We start from the raw sequence: 21,259 nt of genomic DNA, 5'->3' as shown, positions 1-21,259 counted from the left end.
CACCGTCATGCACACCTTTATGGATCTTGTTTTATGCACAAGCTTCCCAGCAGGTTAGAAGCATAAAATTCATTGAAGTGATAAAGAAAAAATAATGGTTATATGGCACCTCTATTTTGATTTACGTATCTACTTAAGTACGTTTTGTGTGCTCTCAAAGGTAAGTTAAGAGGACAGAAGCAATAAAAGACAGGGAAGGACATGTCACTAAATTTTTGCGGAGACTGGTGGGGAAATCATCCCTCCATCCACCCATCCATTGTGCAGCGCTTGTCCTCATCAGGGTCGTGAGCGAGTTGGAGCCACACTGGACCAGTCACCAATCAATTGCATGGCACATGGAGACAAACAACCACTCACACTCAAATTTACACTCATCCAAGACCTTTGTAGCCTTAAGACATAGGCTACAAAGGAAAAAAAAGAGAGATCGCACAAGTCCTTATTTGGGGGTTAAGAGTACTTCCAGGTTTAAAAACAACAACTTGAAAATAATATATTTCTCCAAATTCCGCTCCTTGTCTCCTCGTGTCATCCTTCTCCATTGAAATCTATCTTCTGCATCTTCCTCTCAAACACCAACTGCCCTCATTTCTTCCCTCACGACACCCATCAACCTTCTCTTTGGTCTCCCTCTCACTCTCTTTCCTGGAAGCTCTATACTCATCACCATCTCCCGATATACTCACTGTCTTCCTTTCGATTCCAAACCATCTAAGTTGTCCCTCTTTAACTTCCCCCAAAACATCTAACCTTGCCTGTCCCTCTCATTTTTAATCCTATCCAACCTGGTGACTCCAAAAGAAGATAACACTGTCATCTTAGATCAACCACTGTCACTGTCTGTTTGACCTCTTCTTTACAACAGTGTTCACTTGATTTTCTTGTCGCAGATTGGCAGTCTCAAGTGTTGTCTGTTTCTCCCTGCCACATTTTTGCAAAACAAGGACGCATACCGTTGAACAAACTTGGTGTTGTGGTTTGTAGAAGTGACAACGCTGCAGATATGAAGTGAAAGATTTAGTGGACTGTCGTGGCCACAGCTGGAGTTGAGAACCAATCGAACCGTAACAACGGCAACCATGTAGCTGTCCATGCAAATAGATTCAACCAGGACGGCCATGCCACAGAATGTTTTCAGGTGAAAGTGTACGCCTGTATTAAGCTTCCAGTAATGAACAACTACATACAAGACTCTAATTCTCTTCCTGTAAATACCTGTTTGCTTTCATGGGCTTCGAAATTTTAACCTGGAAGCACATAAACATGAACTAGACTGGTGATTCCCAACGGGTGGGTTAGCAATCAAACTTGGTCACATCCCCATTTTGGGTGGGTTGTGGACAGCTAGTAAATCAAATACTTTATTGTATTGTGATTTTTCTGGTACAATGCAGAGACGTACCGGGTTCCCACACAAAACATTTTATGTAGGCAACAGGAAGTATAACTGTCTCGTGGTCAAGCCGCTTGTTTTCTCCGTAAATAAACAATCGTGCAGCTCAGTCTACGGTTTGGCGGACGTCATGGCTGGCGATATGATTTTGGCAATAAGTCAATAGGTGTTTAAAAATACCATTTACTTTTAGAGATTAATTTTGAAAACAAATCTTTGTTCGTATTTATGTAAAAGTGGGTCACAACAAAAAATGCAGAGGTAAGATTGAGAACTTGTGAATTGGACAATGCAGTTTGTGTATAATTTGCGTGTGAAAGCTGAAAAGCTGAAGCTTTATTAAATTCATTGAAATTCATTGTTAAAATAAAATGTGAGAACCAGATTGGTTTGAACTATGGAGGTAGCAACGGCCCGAACTGAACTACTTTTGCTGTGATTTTAAATTTGAATTCACACAACAAAACAAAACTTTTCTGGGTACAAAATATGATCCAGCCAGCTGCTGCCATTACACTATATCCAGTATATATTGTTTTACAACAATACTTGACTAGATTTATAAATTGACATGGACCTGCAGCGAACAAGAAAAAAATGAAGGGCGGATCATCTTTGTTACAGTCAATGAATGGAGCTAAGAGAACAACAGCCTCTCAAATATCCACACCCTCTCATTCAATGTTGCTAGTTTCCCTTTTGTATTATTGTAACACAGTTACAGTGGCAAGGGCAGTCTGCTTCTTCCTTCACAATTTTCCCATGCTGTTTGTGGAGCTTCATTGATTTTTTTTCCCCTGATAAGAACGCCAGAGGTAGCCGTTTTTCTATTGTAGTGAGTTGATGTATGTGCAAATGTCAATTACCCGGTGTGCAAAAAGAAATTGTTACTGGAATTAGTTCAGTTTTGTTCGGTCATGTTGCTCAATGCATTCAGAGCAACCTGTAATCACTGATGGTGTAGTACTGTAGTGTTTCACTTGCCTGGTTGACTGTGCAGGCAGCGTGGGTTCGGTTCCCCCTCAGTGGCGCGAATGTGAGCATGAATGGTGGTCTTTCTGTCTCAGTATGTGCCCTGGGATTTACTGGCCACCAATCGAGAGTGTGGTCAGTCTTTTTGTCCATTCGGCAGGGATAAACTCTAGCTCACCCATGACTGTGAACATGTTTAGCGGAATACAAGATGGATGGATGGATGGAAATAGACACAGGGTGAAGTCAGGACTTCTGCAATACTTGAATTTGCTGTGCTACTTTTATCACCAAGTGTGAGGCTGGTTTAAGAAGCGATACACTCAATGTTTGGTCCCACTCATCCGGTCTTAATCTTCAGCAGTGCGCTGTATCAACACCCTTGCTGCATTCTCTTTGCCTTGAGAAACTCCTCTTATCTCTGGGGTTTATGAATTGAGAGGCTCCCTCAAAATGAACAGAGAAGAAATGTTTGCCAAGGAGCTATAAATAGGGCTGATGATTTTATTTTCTGAAGTGGAGTGAAGTTGTGATGGCCCGTCAGTGTGTACCAAGGGAAACTGTGAGACCAAATACACCACTGAGCATTAGAAGCGTCATGAGGCTGAAGAATGTTGTCTTTCTTCTGGTTGTTTTAATAATGATAAGTTGGCGTGATGGCAGAAAGCCAGGAGGAATGAGAGAGTAACAGACAAAGAATGTCCAAGAAGTTAACAAGTGTCGACTGCAAAGCAGGATTGGTTTATACAACAGCGCCTCTATGGTTGCGGACACAAATAATGTAAACATTGCTAATTTTATATCGCCTGTAGGGGTGCACCTATTGAATATTTTGGTATGTGGATGTCCTGTCAAAAATTATTTTTGAATAATAATATATTGGGACCTTATAAAAATAGACAAATGTCAAAAACCAACACAAAAGAAAATAACACCTTTGACTTAATAACGAGCAACATATTGGTTTTCATTTTTAGATAATCAATTTAGTTTTCTCTGAAATTTAACTGTACAAAGCAGCGAACTGTATTGTCTTTTGTAGAAACATCACTGAGTACTGGACAAAATGACATCAGAACAAGAATACAGATTTTGTCAACTAAAACAAGCTTGGCCCTTCCACTAAATGATGCTCTACTGCAGGGGTGCAACAAATAAATGGCTAACTAGTTTTGACATCAGTAGTAAAAAAGAATGGATTGTTTAAACGTTGTAATTATTACATTATACGGTATATGAAAATTGAAATTTTGTTTCAGACTTTAGCAAGCATCATGGAAGTTGACATGCTTGAATTGCTTACACGGGCCACATAAAATGATGTGGCGGGCCAGATCTGGCCCCCGGGCCTTGAATTTCACACCTGTGCTCTACTGGCTGGACAGTTCACCAGCCAAGTGCAGCAGAAAAAGCGCCAATAATATCAGGCCCTGGTGTTTTGTTGCTTAAATGATACCACTGTTCTTTTCCCAGCTAGTCAAGTAGGCACAGATTTAGTGAAAAATCAGTAATCGAGCCTGAAAGCTAATCACGGCACGGTGCTTTACCCGGAAAAATTCATCAATGGAATATATTTGTTATTTTCTTTGAGGCTCGCTCGGCTAAATGTCTTAAAGCAGTTGTACAAGAGAAATGACAAGCGCAGCCTGCTTTCTTTGATTACACACACAAACACACACAAACACACACACACACACTTCTAAAGGGATCATGTGATTGCATCCATATGTTTATTAAAAGGAGGTTAATCCCTCAGAGAGGCCTCTTTTTCCTAGAAACACTGATTTGTGCCATCGTATATTACAACACGCAGCGTAATTCATGATTCCCGGAGGTGGGAAATCCAGAGAGGCGAGAGGAAGGGTTGCTTCCGAGCAAATTTATCACCATTTTATGATATTTGATTGTCCTAACAAGTGAGCGTAGAGACACGGTGACATTTTTCCACACTGTATTTGCTTCTCGCTTGAATTTGTGTGCTCATAAAAATGTGTAATGAATCGTATAATCCGACTCAATGACATGTAAAATATAATTGTATGGAAAACGGTAATCAATACAGAGCCTCGCTGCTTTGTGTAATTTAGGCACACATCATGCTCTGTGGAATGCATTTTGAATCAAGATGGCTCAGTGAAAGTTTGTTGTTTTTGTTGGACAGATGGAGCAGGTTCTCACGAGAATTTAGTACCAAAATGTAATTAGCTGAAAACAGACATACAGAAATCTATTTAAATCACAATCATGTTCAATGTTTTTTTTTTCTTTTTCAAAACTGAATTCAACTTTATATCCGCTCTGAAAATAACAATTATTCATCAGAATCGGCAATATGGGTGCATTCTAGTATGTAATCCAGTCACAATCTCAAACACGCAGACCATTGCAGTTGCAAAGTTTATAGCGGAGTGTGTTGCCCTAATACACCTCAATTCAGTCAGGTAAACATTACTTAAAGATCACACTGTCTAAAATAATAACAACAGCCACGTTTATAATATCAAACCTGTTTAAGGCTGGACCTTTAAAACATATTGCGTGAGGTGTATGCTTATATGGCAAAGGTGATTATTTACATTTGCATCTTTTTTTGTCTCTTACTGGCCCCTGTAGTCAGGCGGATGGGTCACTGGCGAATTACCTTCAACCAAAAAAAAAACATTCAAGATATACAAAGCTGTATGTGATTGAAACCCACACGCTAGACGACTGACTTGTTTCATACAATTCGATATTCCAACCCCAGACGTGACGACTGTGAGGCAGATTTGCTAACCACGAATCCACCGTGTTACCCGTGCCAGTCCAATAAACCATGTTGAACATTTTTTCCATTTTTTTTCCCACATCCTGAAATGTTCTTGCCTTTGTCCAATATGTAATTAAACGTACTGGTTGTCATCACTGGAGCCTAAGGATACGGTGATGTAGCCTTAAGAGTCTAGTGGAAAAACTCGAGTACACCCCCTCAGTTCTTTGACGTCTTAATGGATCCCCACTGGACCTCATCAGTTCCTCCTTGCTTCCTCAATCAAATCTGACTTCATTTTTGTTGTCACTTCTGTTATCTTGGTTGATATATTGACCATTATCGCTCAAATGCATGTATCCCAGTAATATTGTCAAAACTCAATCGACTGGCTGTCGCCAGACGTATGCTCTCAGTATTTCCAGTATAGGGAGCAAGCTTTTAGGGTGGAATGCAGATTGCACAATGCAGGCAAGGAGTGTGGTCTCGGTAGCCCTGCAGTCAGCAGCGTGCAGTGTGCATATGGCACCGCGCAAAGGGTAGAAATTCACCAGAATCCATTCATCAGTATCCGTTTGGATCATTATGCTGCAAGTTGTTTCCTCACTTTTACACCAATCTTGTGTGATTAAAAAAAAATAGCAAGACTCGATGCTGCTTACTAGCAACTGGAAGTGTTTTTGTTGTTGTTTTTCAGAATAGCAACACCCCCCCCCAAAAAAAATAGTTGCGTGTCAGTGATGAGCTATTTTTAGAACAGGCCCACGGTCACCACATCTTTAACACCTGATTTAAAGTCTAAATGATTTCCGGCAGCGGTCTAAATTTTAGACCTCAAGGCTGGCATGCCCGTTGCCGTGGTAACTAAGGCACATGTGTTCATACACTTTTTGGGCCCATGTCCATTTCCAGTATGCAGTCTGTTTCCGCTGTGTATTTGTCCTGGTATCACATAGTGTTGGACATGGAGGCAGTTAGAATAGTGTTGCAAATGAAATGTCATTCAAAAGTGTAGTGATATTCAGATGAACCGGGATGGGATTGCTTTCTAAGGTTTTATGTGGATCTCATTACTTGGCCGGGTCAGCAGGCAATCAGAGCATGTCGGCGTGTTTTCATGTGTCTCCGGCATGATGTATGTACTAAGGCGCGTGTTGGTGTGTTTTTTTTTTCTCTTCTCGCATGCACTGTATGTAACCAGTGTTTCTAACCTTTGTGCTATGGTTGGTGATTACAGGCAATCCTTCCAACAGCCAAAGCAAAAAAAGTATAAAGCAGCGATTCCTCAAGCTGCTGACGTGCTGCACGCCCTCGGCCGCTCCCTCAATCAGTCAAAGCAAGTCCTCCTTCATTTATCCACGTTTTTTACTTTATCTTATGAGTCCTGCTTCTCTCGGGAATGAACACCAGGCCGCTGCCGACACGTTCTGGCGACAATGGCTCAAACAAACCACTTGAACACCATATTGGATTCTTGGCTGCCTGATGTGTAGTGCAAGGAACACGGAACACCTGTGCTTTTATCGTTTTGGTTTTTGCCAGTGCATTCTGTTTTCCAACTGAAATGTCCCATTTCTCAGATTAGGCAAATTGTGTCCTTTTGTGTGTTCGCAATCGCAATTGGAGAGAAGGCAGGTCTTCTCTTTCGTGGATTTAGATTTTTCACACTCCGCGAAGTGGCACAATTAGGAAAGTTATTGCTATAGCTTGGAATTCATCTTTGGCATTGTTGTACTATTTTTTTGGTAAGCGTTTTGGTTTTCTTTTCAAATTCTGATTGTGTTACAATTGTTTGTTTGAAACAGTCCTTAAGATGTGCAACTCAAATGGTACCACATTAATTTTGAAAAATAAAAATATTTTTTTCTAATTGATACTCAAGTACTCCTCTTCTCGGTGTGTAATCTATATCAAGTACAAAAAGAGTTCATGAGATTCAGTGAGCAGTGGATTTTGGAAAGTCACGTTCTTTTGTTATGTTTCAGAAATGTGCATCAGGCTAGCATTTTAACTGGGAGCATTTGACGTTTTGCAGATGATACGTGACGGACTTGGGTGTGATATTTAGTGAAATGTTGGCCTTTATTAACATGCTCACTTTCATTTTCTGCAGTGTTTTGGTTTAACTCACTTCTAATGCTTTCATATTACTCCTCAGGTTTTATTCAGTGCGAGAAAGTTAACATTTCATTTGAGGCCCCATTTATTGTGTATTTTAATATTTAAGTTGACTTTAATTCACAATTTCTTAATTTATTGTATTTTTCTAATTAATGTAGTTCCACAAATACAGTATAACTGCAGGCAGTTTATGGACTCAACTGCAGAAGAGTGGGACCTACATTTGCACCGCACATAATATTGCCATTGCCAATGTCTATTAACTGGACTTCAAAGCTAAATAAAATGACGATTCGCAATAAGTGCAGCACCATGGACTCACACAATGTTGTTTAGAGTCCAGATCTGACTCTGCTGGAATTTCCAATAAATATGACATCTCCACGTACCGTATTTTATGCACTATAAGGCGCTTCGGAGTATAAGGCGCACCTTCAATAAATGGCCTAATTTAAAACTGTTTTCATATATAGGGCGCACCGCATTATATTATGCGGTTGCGTTATGCAACCACTATATGGAGTTACGCTCAAGGGAATACAATACAATACAATACAACTTTATCTAAATAGAGCTTTCACAACCGCTGCAGCTGTAACAAAGTGCTTTACAGAACATTTAAAATACTACGTCCAAGAAATCAGAATATTGATCCATATATAAGGCGCATCGTTGGCGTTTGAGAAACTCAAATGCTTTTAGGTGCGCCTTATAGTGCGGAAAATACGGTACTAAAATATTCTCTTCAAAACTGCACAGGGAACTTTTTTTTTTTTTAACATGCCCTACGTCTCCATTCTTAAACTTAACCTTAGAGACTCTATGCTGCTGATTTGGTTAGCAACAGAGTCCAAAGGGAATTTAGCTTTTTAACGTGCGTGTGTTCAACCGTGTTCAATGGGACTCGGCAAATGTAAGGGTAGGAGACACAATTTGATGGAAAACTGTGTTTGGAAACGTGTGTGTGCGTGTTTATTTGTTAGAGAGGGAGAGAGAGAGGAAAAGAGTTTTATGCACAATGACGGAGCTTTTATTGTTCATTTGAATGGGTTATAAAGGTAATAGCTTCTCGAGGTCGAGCTTGGGGTCGAGTGAGAATAAAATATGAAATGCGTGCTGGTTATGGTCTCTGCAAATGTTTATATCGCACCATCGTTTTCTCCTCAACTCACTTTAAAACTTGGTTTCAGCTTGTATTTTTTTCTCCCTCTTTTTCAAATTGCTCTTTTCTTGATTGCTCCGTTTGTTGTGGTTGTCATCATACTGTGCCAAGAGTATGGGATGAGACACACACTGACGTGCTTGTTCTAAGGCTTACCCAAGTGTGTCTGTGTGTGTCTCGCGCAGACAGTGTAGAAGATGACTTTGAGCTCTCCACCGTGTGCCACCGGCCGGAAAGCATGGATAAATTGCAGGAGCAGACCAAGTTCACCAAAAAGGAGCTGCAGGTTCTCTACAGGGGCTTCAAAAACGTAGGCCGACCGGAAGGAAAGACCACGCATGCATATGGCACGGTTATTTATCCTTCCATCTTGTTTCTTTGCCATTTTTTTGTTTGCCAGGAGTGTCCGAGCGGTGTGGTGAATGAGGAGAACTTTAAGAACATCTACTCGCAGTTCTTTCCCCAGGGAGGTGAGTCCCAACTGATTTATAGTCATCCCCCACTATTCAGAGAGGTTTTTGGGGTGTTGGGAGCGTTTGCATTTCCTTTACGTTTGTGCTGCTTCTTTACAGATTCGAGTACGTATGCGCACTTCTTGTTTGAAGCCTTCGACACCGACAAGAACGGTTCAGTTAGCTTTGAGGTGATCTTTTTGTTCTTTCTATATCAGAGACCCCTGGGCACACGAGTATGTTGCCGCTGTTGTAAGATCCATGCTAATTTATTTAATCCTGTGTCAGGATTTTGTATTTGGCCTGTCTATCATCCTGAGAGGGACCATCAACGACCGCTTAAACTGGGCCTTTAACCTCTACGACCTGAACAAGGATGGCTGCATCACCAAAGACGTCAGTGTGCTTCTTCTTTTTGCTATTATTTTTATCGCAATTGTTCAGGTCATTAACCTTCGGTCTCGATTATGCAAAACAGTCCGCTACATTTAATCTGATTATGGATTTGAAAAATCGTGCAGTATATATTCATTTATTTATTGACAGGATTAAAAATACAAATATTTAAAAATGATTTTTCATATCATTGATCGATTAATCCTACTTTTATGTATTTAAATCGCTTCATGCTTGTTGGGCCTGATTTCAGCGCTTCCGCCATTTTGTTTCGATGCGCTACTTTTGCATTGTAACAAGATCTCGCATGACGCGAGAAATCACTTGGGGAGGGGGGGCGGAGACATTGAAACAACCGATTTATGGTTTAATGAATCAATATCGTGCTATGTAAAGGAAAATCGATTTGATAAATTGATATTTTTTTAAACCCAGCCCTATTACAGATTGTCATTTTGCAGGACAAGTAGACTCTTAATTTAAGAACTGATAATATGGATTCAAATTGGTGTACAGCTTGAAAAAAAAATTGCAATAGAGCTCCACTGCCATCTCTTGATAAGTGCTGTTGAGTGATTCCATACTGCTAGTGTTTATTTGTATGTGTTGTTTGAAAGATTTATTTTGCAATACTGCGACTGTTGGAATTTCTCACGTTGCCTCATACGCTCACGACTAATTATTTCCATTTTATCTCTGAGATCTCCACTAATGTATTCTCCATCACTCCACGGTACTTTGTCTTTGCAGGAGATGCTGGACATCATGAAGTCCATCTACGACATGATGGGAAAGTACACGTATCCTACGATGCAGGATGATGCCCCCAGAGAGCATGTCGAGAACTTTTTCCAGGTCAACAAACAAACAAATAGGAATGATTGGAACTGTGCACTTTTACTTTTTGTAGTTATTAAATCTCTGGCTGATGGGGTTTTTTTTTGTTTCCCTTTCAGAAAATGGACCGAAATAAAGATGGAGTGGTTACAATAGAGGAATTCATTGAGTCGTGTAAAAAGGTAAAGCACTTGTAGATAGATAGCGAAATAGACTGTCTGGGAATCACAAATGGAATGAGATAGTTGGATAAATAGAAGGTTCGATCGATAACGCTGTCCCCCCTCAAAAATGTACTTTGTCCCCAGGATGAGAACATCATGCAGTCCATGCAGCTGTTTGACAATGTCATCTAAGTACCAAGAAGGGTGCTGGTTTTCAGTGTGGAGGAACACCGGGGGGTAGAAGGCAAGCAGCGGGCTGACAGACACGAGCACAAAGCCAAACACCTCGACCCCCACCACCCGCGCCAACCTCTTTTCTTGCCACTTCTTCAATTCCTGCCAGAATGGTAGCGCTCCAAGTGAGGATGCTGCCGCCCCCAAAACCTCATCACTGACTTTGTGCATGTGCCCCTGTGACACAAAAAAAGGAATCTGACGCACTCACGCCGGGCGAGAGCAATTGCGACATTCCTGGGAGATTCCAAGGGCGTCAGGCTTAAACTCGGAACTGATTTCAAAAATCGCATGATGATGTCACTTATATCCGACGATGACGCTATTTATCGCGACGCTCCGAAATCCGCTTGTCCGTCTGCTGTTTCCCGGTCATCCACAGGTGCCTCAACGCTTGTGCAAAGTGCATGTGCAACAGGATGACCGTGACTTCTCCATCTTGCCTCTACTGGAGGAATCGACTGGGAACAACACCCTTCTCCACGAGTCTTGGCCTTCCAAACCATTTCCGTCTTAGCTGTAGGTGTCTACTGACGATCATGCACCATAGCTGACAGACCACCGCAGTGGTTCTAGCCTTTAATGAAACATTTGTGGGGAGTGTCATAGACTGCAGACCGTGTTTGTGAACTTGTGATCAGATGAATCATGTGATTAGAGCGGGTCTTTAAAACAAAAAGAAATTAGCAGGTTTTCAGAGTGTGAGGCAGACAAAAAGGACTTCAGGGGCGGCGCAGCAGCTTGAGGGGGAAAATAAAATTAAAGGACAATGCAGTGGAACCTCCAGAGTGAAACACTACAAAAGAGTTATGAATTCAAGGGAAAAATAAAATTAGGACTAATATGGCTCAAAAATCATTTTTGCTTTACCTTTTGTTTTTGACATGCACTTCAATACAGAAATCTATTTAAAATGTCACTGACCGCATCACTCTGTAAACCCATTCCTGTTTTCTCTTCGCAGGGGTCTACAAAAGGTGAGTACGATTCCCGTATGTTTTGGTTTTGTTTCACAGAATTTTAACTTTATATTTTTATGGTACTAGAAGAGTATTAAAATGTGAGTCAATGTTGTAGTTAAAAATCACAATTAAAAAGTTTACTTAATATCCTTCGCAGAATGAAGTACATGCTATGTTCTTAATGGGGATGTTTTTTTTTTTTTTTTAATGGAGGTTCCATTGTATGTTTCATAAACTTGCATAAGTATGTTTAAAGGGGAAGTCTACCGTAAAATGTTCTTTAGAATAATAACTTCTATTCAGCCTCACTCGTTCAAACACAGCATTTCATTAATATTGCGTTAGTGGAACATGAGTTCAGCGGTAAAATTCACTTGGTCCCCCCCGTCTCAGGGTGCAGCCCTATTGCCACTTGCTGTTGACTGAAAATGACATAACAATTGCTCAGGGCTCTGTGAACAACCAACCGTGGCTCAGTTTCAGAATATACAGGTGAGCCGTGATTGGTCAGAACCTGAGACCTGATATGTCATTTTCAGTTGACAGAACATGGCAAAATGGCCACCCCCTGAAATGGGTAAATAATGGGTGGATTTTGCTGTTTAACTCATGACACAACTCAACTGTATTTATAGCGCACTTTAAAACAACCACCACTGTATACAAAGTGCTGTACATAGAGCAAAGACAATATTAATCAGAATGCCATGTTTAGACAAGTGGAGGTGTATAGAACATATTGTAAAGAAAATTTGGGGGTTGACTTTCACGTTTGAAGGCAAGTTAGATGAAGTACACCGTCTCACACTTTGAAACCCCCAAAATTATAGGCCACATTGTGAATTTAAAAATGCGTGTTAGTGAATGAGAGAAAAACCTCAAACTTGTTTTACCACCACCAACCCCCTTTGCCATCTTGCCCCAATTTTCTCTGGAACACCAAAGAAAAAAAATCATAAGAGAGGAGACCCATTTTGCATACATCTGCACAGGAGGAAAGACGCTGTTGGTAATTGGCAAGGATCAGTCAGAGACATAAGAGGTTATGTGATCTACTGTGATCTTTTGGGTGTGTGTGTGTGTCTTTACTACTCATAATAAAAAAATATTCCAAGGTCTACAAATGGACAACAATAATGAGCGAGAGAACTTTAATCACAGTAAAATCCCAAATCCGAATAAACACTTCCAACCTTTTGGCATTAATTTTAATGTTTTTTTCCAGCCAGTGGTTTGGCTCTGATTGGCCCTTGCCACTCATCAGCTCTCACGAGTCAAAGCTGCTCATTTTCCGCATGTAGTTTGTCTAGAATTTAAAAAAGAAAAAAAATCTACTAGTCTGTTGTAACCATTTTTGTTAGCGCGCCTCTAAATAGTTAATTATTCTAAATATGTATATTTTGTACAGACAATAAAATTCACAGTTACTATGCAAACAGGACTCCAGTTTTTTTTCCAACTGTATATTTTATTTAAATAATACAAGAAAGAAAACTACTTGTACATCTTTAATTTCTCATCACTATCATCACAAACAAATTCATGATTTAAATATACATTTTATACAGTAATAATTTCAAGAGCCACATCTTGCTCAGCTAACTGGCGGCAGTTGAGTGATGGAAACACAAATAACTTGTTTTACAATTGCATTCTGAATGTGGCTTCATAAACAGAAATGCATTCTTAAATGCATCCTTTCCAGCTGAAAACCAGCATGAAATTGTGCAGCTTGGATACTACTGGTTAATGTGGTTGTTTTGACACCTAATTTCCTCAAATAGTGGCCAAGGATGCCCATTTCCCACTTTGTGAATTTCATTTTACTACATTATTTGTAAATTCAAAGTTTTTCCGAGTTTAGAACAAATTAATATAACCATTACAAAGAAATGAACCAGGGCAGAACAAATACGTTTTTTAGTGTCATGCGAACACGAACATGGTTGTGCACAATGAAGAGCATCGTTATGTCAGTGTGTATTGGAACACTAATTGCCATTTAAAATGATGTCTCATTACCAAAATGATCTTTAAAAGTGCACAGGGGACTCGTTTGCAAAACGTAAGATTCCACACCAGAATATTTACATGATTTGTTCGCAACACTTCAAACACCTTCAGCCACTAACTCTTGTGAACACATTGTCAATGTGTAAATGGTGTATATGAACTGAGAAGATAAACTTGGTTCCCTCTTTTTCCTGATAAGAAAACAGATGTTTATATTTGAGTGAGGCATTGATTTGTGGATGACACACCAGGCGCAGATGAAAATGGACATTCGCTATTTGAGGAAATACGATCCAAACCAACTTCTCAGGCGCATAAAGAAATGGCTGTCGGTCGTGTGCATCGAGGTTTCCATCTTATTTGTCTGCTTGAGTGCCTTATTTTAAAAAAAGCAAATCATGGCTCATCCAGGATGTGTCCATCATTATTTGGGCATCTTTCGGAGCTCAGCCAGAACCCAAATGGCCAGCGAGAGCAGCGCCACGGATCCAGACTGGTGAGTCGCTGCCAGTGGGGTGGGCACATACAGTAACAGGGTACTAATCCCCAGTGCAACCTGAGGAACGAGGGAACAGATGAAAGCTGTTCTGAGTCCCCGTGCGATCGACTTGCTATGTGCGAGCCTACCTGCCCGTATGCCATCGCTGTGAGGAGGCGGATGGCTATCTTGGCTCTCCTGGGCAGCACCATCCTTCTGGAGAACAGATACAGTCCAGTGATGGCCGTCAAAGAGGATATTCCCTGGACAAAAAGAAAAATCAACATTTTATGTGGTAAGAAAGCGAACTTGAGATTCTCCCTGTGAATTGTGTGTCATACTAAGATCCGGTGATCAAACTGCACTGTCGTGGGGTTCTCAAAAAGGTTCTTGAGGGTGGGAGAGAAGGCCAGCAGGTCATCAGGGACCCAGCGTTCTCCCATCTTAGGGAAGGAGTTATACACCAGGCCAGCGTCCAAACCGGCCACAAAAGCACCTGTAAACATTATTAGTGGTTTATTAAGTACAGTGTTACTTTATTCTTTTCAGGTCATTACAAAGTAAATGCAAAAACAAACTAGGTGCAATGCCCCCCAAAAATCTAGTTTAAGGATGCAGGAGCTAAAACTAATTTGTTGGCATTTTTTAATTTTCTGCTCTTTTTAAGATACTCTCTTTGCTTTTATTTTTAAATGCAAACAAGTTTTACTTGATTTTAAGAGGTTTTTTGGGGGGGGGTCAAAAGACATCAATAAAGATTGCTGAAATCCTAATTATTATTTATTTTTTGTCAAATAGTTACGACAAAATATTTGGTGCCGAATTACCATTTATAATGCAATATGCACCCTGATTAGGAAAGGACAGAGCCGACTCTTCCTACTCAGGAAACTGAGGTCTTTTGGGGTTCAGGGGTCACTCCTTAAGACGTTCTATAACTCGGTGGTGGCCTCGGCCATCCATTATGGCATTGTCTGCTGGTCAGGCAGCATCTCAGCCCGGGACAGAAAGAGACTGGAGCGACTGGTCAGGAAGGCCAGTTCTGTCCTGGGTTGCTCCCTTGACACTCTGGAGGAGGTGGGCAACAGAAGGATGCTAACTAAGCTAAAAGCTAGGCCAGTCCCTCCCACGCCCTCCAGCCCGCCCTAACAGCACTTGGTAGCTCCTTCAGCCAGAGACTGTTACACCCGCGCTGCAAGATGAGAGATACCGACGCTCGTTCCTACCGACTGCTGTCAGGCTGATGAATAAAAAATATCATAATAATAATAATAATCAAATGATGTGAAGGAAAATTGTAAATAGGACTGCGATTTATCCATTTGTGTTCATATTGTATTTAATTGAAAGATGTTTGGTTTTTTTTTCTTTCTCCTTTCTTCTTTCTACATACATTCTTGCTGCTGGAGGCTGTAAATTTCCCCAGTGTGGGACGAATAAAGGATATATTATGAGGTTCCACACCTAAGCTTGATGACATTTCCCTTAACTGGACATTTAACACCCCACCCCATTAAAAAAAAAAGCTGACAGCAGTAAATACTGTTCATAGAGGTAGGTTATATCATTCAAATGATAAGCTGGAACAAATAGCACTTCTCTCCAAAGCTGACCTGAAAGCGCTGTGAGGAAGACCAGTCCACCTGTTCCTTTGGCAAATCTCCGAAGCTGCATGAGGCGTTTGGTTTCTGCCAACTTGTGAAGAAGGCCGAAAAAAAAACTGATTATTATTATTATGAACCAATATATAAATGTGAAGTCGTGGATGTACATAAGATGGTACCTTGTGAGCAGGCAGCAGTAGGGTAAGGCCAGTCCACAGACTGGCACAGTAAAGGAGTAAGGCAGAGCCAAGGTGAGCGCTTAGTCGATACTGGCTAACTCTTGGGATGTCGTGTGACTCTGGCTTCTCCTCCAGGCCACTTTTGACCATGTACCAACCCAACAGGCCCTGACAAGATAGAGACAGGCACACACACAACTTCTGTGAACACATCTGTCATTGTAATTAATAGCCTGACATGCAACTCACCTGAAAGAAGACAAATCCACAAAGCCCAAGCACTTTGCCTTTCATGGAGCGGGTGAAGTAGCCTCTCCTCCAGAAGTACACAGTGGGGAGGATGTAGGCCAGTCCCACCAACCTGCCCCACATTCGATGACCCCACTCCATGTAGAAGATGAACTTAAACTCCGGCAGAGTCATGTTATGGTTCATTCTGAAAGGACAAAAAGATGCCATACCTCCAGAAGAAGAACCTCCAAAAGTTGAACAATCTGAAGTTCAAGCCACATTTTCAAGGAAAATCTACCTCAACAGTCAAACAACCACCCTCCTGAATATCTCAAGAAATGACACTTTTTGTGTTTGTGTGATGATAATCTTAAAACCGGATATCAATCTTACAATATCCTGGCAGTTTAGAACAACGTGAGCAGAATAATTTGATATTTATGGATTGCATACATTTTCCATACAGATATTCTCTTCAATAGCACATAGTTGTACTCATAATGGTAAATGTATAAATGAAATGGCTGGTTACGTGTGCTTGTATTAATTTGTGTTTGCTATTTTTGCCATGTTTTGTGTGTGTGTTTCATACATCATAGCACTGTTTATTGTATTTTTACTTTTTAGAAGGGTGTTAAAGAACAGAAGACAGAATCTTACATCTTGAATTCAGGAAATTGCTGGTATTTGGAAAACTCTGCTTCCCATTCTTCCTGAGATTGTGGGGGTTTCATTTCTCGCACCAGATGCCAGTCAACCATGGACAGGCCGGATTCGGTTAATCTGATTGATACAACAGATACATTAATCATCAAATGAAAGAAGGCATAGAGATGACAACCATTAACTTCGTTTTTTTTACCGTGTGACGCCACCAAGTGCAACAGCACCAACAACAAGACCGCTGCAGCCAAGTAACCAGCGACCGACTATCCTGTTTGTGGCTGCATTGGGAACACTGACGGCTGCAGAGGGGGAGGACGAAGCCCCTGCCTCGGCTGCAATTGTGCTGTGACTCCTTCTCGCAAGCCACTGTCGTAACTGTGCACCCTGTCCATGACACATTATGTATAGAGAAATTTTGCGTTATTCTGAGCTGTATATGGTTTACAAGTAAATACCCCCCCACCCTCACACACACTGTGACACACATGGTTTAGCATCCCTTCAAAAATCGTATAACGTTAACTGAAAATTTGCCAGTGAGAAAAAAACGTAGTTGAATACGTTTGATGAGGTCTAATGTCAAGTACACTTAAACTAATATTTCTTGCACAGAATTTGACCTTTTCCATACTTCCGAGCTAACTAGACTAGCAGTTAGCTCAAAGATATGATACAGTACTCACTTTACTGAGTTGAATTCCTCCCCCAGCTCGTTTGCATCCATTTAATAACGTTGTCCTTACTGGAGCTAGTAACATGATTTTCCTCCTAACGTCTACCAAAGTAAAACAAGCTTGCCACAGTTGAAATGTTACGACAGCATTTAAACAAGCATGTTACAAAACGTCATGTTCAACTTTCAACTCTGAACTCGTGATGTCACCACATGGCTAGTGATTTTTTTAACTTAATTTAAATAAAAGCTATGTCAAAAATATCCAAAGTGTTACCATTTTAAAAATAGTGAAGGTTTCCTTTTTTCTTTTGCAAACCCCCTCGCGGTTGTGTGTCTTTGTTTTGCGATAGAGCGTACCCCGCAGGAGCGGTTCCACTCTCGCCGTAGACATTAACATGTTCCCTCACTCTACTAGACTCTAGCCACCCCGGAAGAGCTAGCGATCGTTGGCTACACACACCCGAACTGTCTGAACTATCAGCCACAGTATTAGAATGTTCGCTTGACAGGTAGCTGTAAAAAATGAAATCCCTTATTAGAGGTAAGAAATTAACGATAGTGTCTTTGTGTCCCTGTCCGTGTATCTGTCCAGACAGTCATTATGGGAGAGAGCTTTCTAATGGAGGTGTGTGTGGACTCCGTGGAGTCTGCCGTCAATGCGGAGCGAGGAGGTTGGTAGTAGTAGTTCGTGCAGTGCTTCAATCTCGTTTCGAAACAATCACATGACATTCTTACAAATCGTAGTACATTACTAAGAGTAGTTCCACTTGAACGTAGAGATTGAAATAAAGAAGAGAACATACAAAATTATAGTACTGTATCTATTTGTATGCAAACACACTTTGATGCACTAAATATAAATTAAACAATCAAATGTAAAACTGAAGCGTGGCCTTGTTTCACTCTGCTGTGCAAATTACTTCCATTGCGTGTAGTTTTCATCTGAGGAAAAGTGGTACACATAATCGATAGATGGATTGCATGTTGGTACCTGCCTAATTGTGTCGTCTTCTGTCAGGTGCTGGTCGGCTTGAGCTGTGTTGTAGTCTTGTGGAAGGAGGGCTCACTCCCAGTCTTGGTGAGCACATTCTGGTGGGACAAAGAATCGTCAATTGTCTAGTAAATGTACTTTTAAATCTACTCACAGGCCTGCTGCAGATTGTTAAAAGATGTGTCAAAATCCCGGTCTATGTGATGATTCGTCCCCGTGGCGGTGACTTCCTTTACTCTGACCATGAAGTGGAGGTGATGATGAAAGACATGGAGGTGATGAAAAACCATGGGGCTGATGGATTTGTGCTGGGAGCCTTGACGGAAGATGGACAGGTCGATGCAGAGCTCTGTATGGAGTTTCTGGGTAGTGTAAGCCTGTGTAATTTACTGTATAATTTATTATACATTGTATAACTAGCACCCATCCTCGAGATGATGGTGAGCCGTGTTTGACACTCATGTTTGTATCTATGGACAGTTTAGAGTCTTCACCTAAAGAGAGAAAATATGCTGACTTGACATAGGAATGTGAACACTGACATTTGAACCCCAAACCTCTGAACAGTCCAGCAGATGTTTTAACCACTATTCCAGTGGTTCTTAAACTTTTTTAATAAATGTTAATAGTCCCGTTTTCTCTTTTTCTCTCTAGCTGCTGCTCGTCCTTTACCTGTCACCTTCCACCGAGGTACTCTACTCAAATGCATATTTCGCCTGCCAATATTTTTGACCACATGAAAAAAAAAAAATTCAGACAGAAACCAAATATTGATTCACTGTATTTTGCGATCTCCAGCTTTTGACATGGTCCGTGATGCAGCGGTTGCCCTGGAAACGCTGGTGTCGATCGGTTTCCAGCGTGTGCTGACCAGTGGCTGTGACAGCTCTGCACTGGAGGGTCTCCCACTCATTAAGCGCCTCATAGAGCAAGTATGTATGAATTCATCTGCAGTGGAGCCTAGAGGGCTGACTCACTTGGTAGACCTCTATCAGAAGAATAATGGTAATAGAATGAATCTGTTACTAATTTAAACTGTCACACTCAGCCCTCTTTCCATGAATTTTCTTTTGCGCTTGACCTTTAAAAACTTGGATGTTACCCTTCCTTTGTTTCTGCGCAAACCTTTCTCCACGGTGTTGAAAACATTTTCAAAACTGGACAGAGTCTGCCTGTATTGCTCTTGTTTGGTCTTCCTAAAAGACATACTTGCTTAATGTTGATGAAATTCTGAATTGTATGCACGCAACTTTTGAGGATCCACTGCACAATACCTGCATTTTAACTTGTGACTCTGCTTCTCCAGGCTAAAGGTAGAATTACCATCATGCCAGGTTGGTGTTTGGTTTTTGCTAGTGTGAATAGTTTCTATGACTTAAAAAAAAAGAAATAAAGTTTGGTCTTTAATCTTTGTAATACAGGTGGTGGCATCACAGAGAGAAATCTGCAAAGAATTTTAGAAGGGTCCGGCGCTCAAGAGTTCCACTGCTCTGCTCGCTCCAGCAGAGATTCTGCAATGAAATTCAGGTTTGTTTATATGGACTGTCAGTTAAAGGGGAAGTTTGCAGTTCTAAAAGCGCTTTATTTTAGCCTCACTTGAATGAATATACACGCTCCCAACTGAATCTCAGACCAAAGCCGCACCCCTCACTGGCATGCATGTGTGATTCTCAAAAATGGCTACTCCTAATGGCATGAGCTTATAAACGTGTGTAGTATTGATTAACAGTCAAAGAGGACACAGCCCAACTCAATAAAACTGCTAGCATAACTGATATTAGCTGCTACATTGGGAGTGTGACTTATTAGGAACACTATTAGAATAACACTGAATGTTATTTGTGTCAAGGTTTAGTTTTTGGAATGTATAATCAAGTTTCTAAAACATCATTAAAAGACATGTTTAGTAGCAGTTTAGCCAATTTTGCGTACCGGTAATTTTCTGACTATTCAGCAGCCCGAGGTCCCTTCAGTTTGCAAGAGAGATAAATGTTATTAGTTTTCCCCCCCCCCCCCCCAACTTATCATTTTACTACTACTGCTACTGTTTGGTTTATACTGACAAAATAAAAAAAATGACTGGAGTTTCTTTTACCCGGCAGGAACAGCTGCGTGACAATGGGAGCTTCTCTCACGGCTCCAGAGTACAGCCTGAAGGTGGCAGATGTGAGCAAAGTACGCACTTTTAATGCTATCGCCAAAAATACTCTATGAATTGAAAGTGAAAAGTTATGGCTGATAACTAAATCAATACGTCCAAAGTTATTTATTCAAATTATTAAGTCCAATATAATCTTTCCCAAATGTTAAGAAATATTTGTTTATCGTCAGACACATCGAAAAAATAATAATTTACACACTCATGACATACAATTATTTATACCCTTGCCAAATATGCAATTATAGTGGCTCTGTTTGTGGGTTTTTTTGTGAATTTTGTGTGGCAGAGAACTGTAAGACTGGTTTAAGGGAAAAAGTGGTGCTTTCAATTTTGTCAAAACTTGGCATGTTAAAAACTCCAAATTTATTCTTTCTCCAGACAGGCATAGCACGCACCATTGATTAGATGTACTGTAAGTGAATAATAAAAAATAAATTCTGCATGTATTTGTTTACATGTCTATGTATGCACCCATATCATGCTCCGCCCCCTGAGTTTTTGCTACTTATGTCATTTTCATCTAAAAGTTGGATTTGCTAAATGAAAATTCTTTCTCACAATTTGGGAGTTTTGGGGCTGTAGTGTATGTTTTATTTGTGTGTTTATGTATGAGAAACCCCAGCTATTTACAGAAGCTTGCTCTTGTTGGAAGATGAGCTGAAACTGATCTTTTTATTGTGTTTTTCCTGACAAAAGTCACAGGACTGTGTATTTTTTTTCTGATGTCAATTAAAGTTGCTGTGTTTTAGACATTTGTCATGTATCTGTCAGACCATCCATCCATCCATCTTAGACCAAAAAAACAAAATAAAATC

The 21,259-nt window shown here is 40.6% G+C and overlaps 3 protein-coding genes across 12 annotated transcripts in view; 2 read left to right on the top strand and 1 right to left on the bottom strand.

Annotated features, from left to right (window-relative positions):
• LOC127610353 (Kv channel-interacting protein 2) overlaps positions 1-12,030 on the top strand; it is a 93,321-nt gene extending 81,291 nt beyond the window's left edge. For 5 of the 10 annotated variants that reach the window (XM_052080383.1, XM_052080382.1, XM_052080381.1 and 2 more), the window contains exons 2-7: positions 8,586-8,710; positions 8,801-9,043; positions 9,141-9,248; positions 9,999-10,103; positions 10,205-10,267; positions 10,394-12,030. In XM_052080383.1, the coding sequence (XP_051936343.1) occupies positions 8,586-8,710; positions 8,801-9,043; positions 9,141-9,248; positions 9,999-10,103; positions 10,205-10,267; positions 10,394-10,441 (692 nt within the window). In that variant the 3' untranslated portion in view covers positions 10,442-12,030. Of the gene's footprint in view, positions 1-6,354; positions 6,458-8,585; positions 8,711-8,800; positions 9,044-9,140; positions 9,249-9,998; positions 10,104-10,204; positions 10,268-10,393 lie in introns of all 10 variants that reach the window. The other 5 variants (XM_052080387.1, XM_052080386.1, XM_052080385.1 and 2 more) reach the window with 3 other exon arrangements.
• An 862-nt stretch (positions 12,031-12,892) lies between these two features.
• LOC127610352 (cytochrome c oxidase assembly protein COX15 homolog) lies at positions 12,893-17,498 on the bottom strand. Its single transcript, XM_052080377.1, has 9 exons — positions 17,300-17,498; positions 16,813-17,000; positions 16,611-16,733; positions 15,969-16,155; positions 15,720-15,887; positions 15,550-15,631; positions 14,278-14,432; positions 14,086-14,199; positions 12,893-14,014 (listed from the first exon to the last, which is right to left on the bottom strand). Exons 1-9 carry the CDS (start codon positions 17,372-17,374, stop codon positions 13,883-13,885), a joined length of 1,224 nt encoding a protein of 407 aa, XP_051936337.1. The 5' UTR covers positions 17,375-17,498; the 3' UTR covers positions 12,893-13,882.
• Positions 17,499-17,690: 192 nt separating this feature from the next.
• Positions 17,691-21,192, top strand: cutc (cutC copper transporter homolog (E. coli)). The gene is made up of 9 exons (XM_052080388.1): positions 17,691-17,801; positions 17,885-17,963; positions 18,311-18,370; positions 18,440-18,649; positions 18,938-18,973; positions 19,082-19,215; positions 19,590-19,617; positions 19,705-19,810; positions 20,386-21,192. Exons 2-9 carry the CDS (start codon positions 17,894-17,896, stop codon positions 20,495-20,497), a joined length of 756 nt encoding a protein of 251 aa, XP_051936348.1. The 5' UTR covers positions 17,691-17,801; positions 17,885-17,893; the 3' UTR covers positions 20,498-21,192.
• Positions 21,193-21,259: the final 67 nt, after the last annotated feature.

The sequence above is a fragment of the Hippocampus zosterae genome, chromosome 11 (genome assembly GCF_025434085.1).
Source record: "Hippocampus zosterae strain Florida chromosome 11, ASM2543408v3, whole genome shotgun sequence".
In the NCBI taxonomy this organism is placed as follows: domain Eukaryota; kingdom Metazoa; phylum Chordata; class Actinopteri; order Syngnathiformes; family Syngnathidae; genus Hippocampus; species Hippocampus zosterae.
The sequence above is the reverse complement of the archived record's forward strand: the minus strand, read 5'-3'. Positions and strand labels throughout refer to the sequence as shown.

Bases quoted from the DNA above. Each gene is read 5' to 3' on its own strand.
- LOC127610352 (XM_052080377.1), bottom strand. From the start codon at position 17,374: ATGTTACTAGCTCCAGTAAGGACAACGTTATTAAATGGATGCAAACGA. The intron at 16,156-16,610 runs GTAAGATTCTGT...TTGTCCTTTCAG, and splicing joins CAATTTCCTGAATTCAAGAT to AATGAACCATAACATGACTC. The intron at 15,888-15,968 runs GTGAGTTGCATG...CTATCTTGTCAG, and splicing joins GTGGATTTGTCTTCTTTCAG to GGCCTGTTGGGTTGGTACAT.
- cutc (XM_052080388.1), top strand. From the start codon at position 17,894: ATGGGAGAGAGCTTTCTAATGGAGGTGTGTGTGGACTCCGTGGAGTCT. The intron at 18,974-19,081 runs GTACTCTACTCA...TGCGATCTCCAG, and splicing joins ACCTGTCACCTTCCACCGAG to CTTTTGACATGGTCCGTGAT. The intron at 19,216-19,589 runs GTATGTATGAAT...CTGCTTCTCCAG, and splicing joins TTAAGCGCCTCATAGAGCAA to GCTAAAGGTAGAATTACCAT.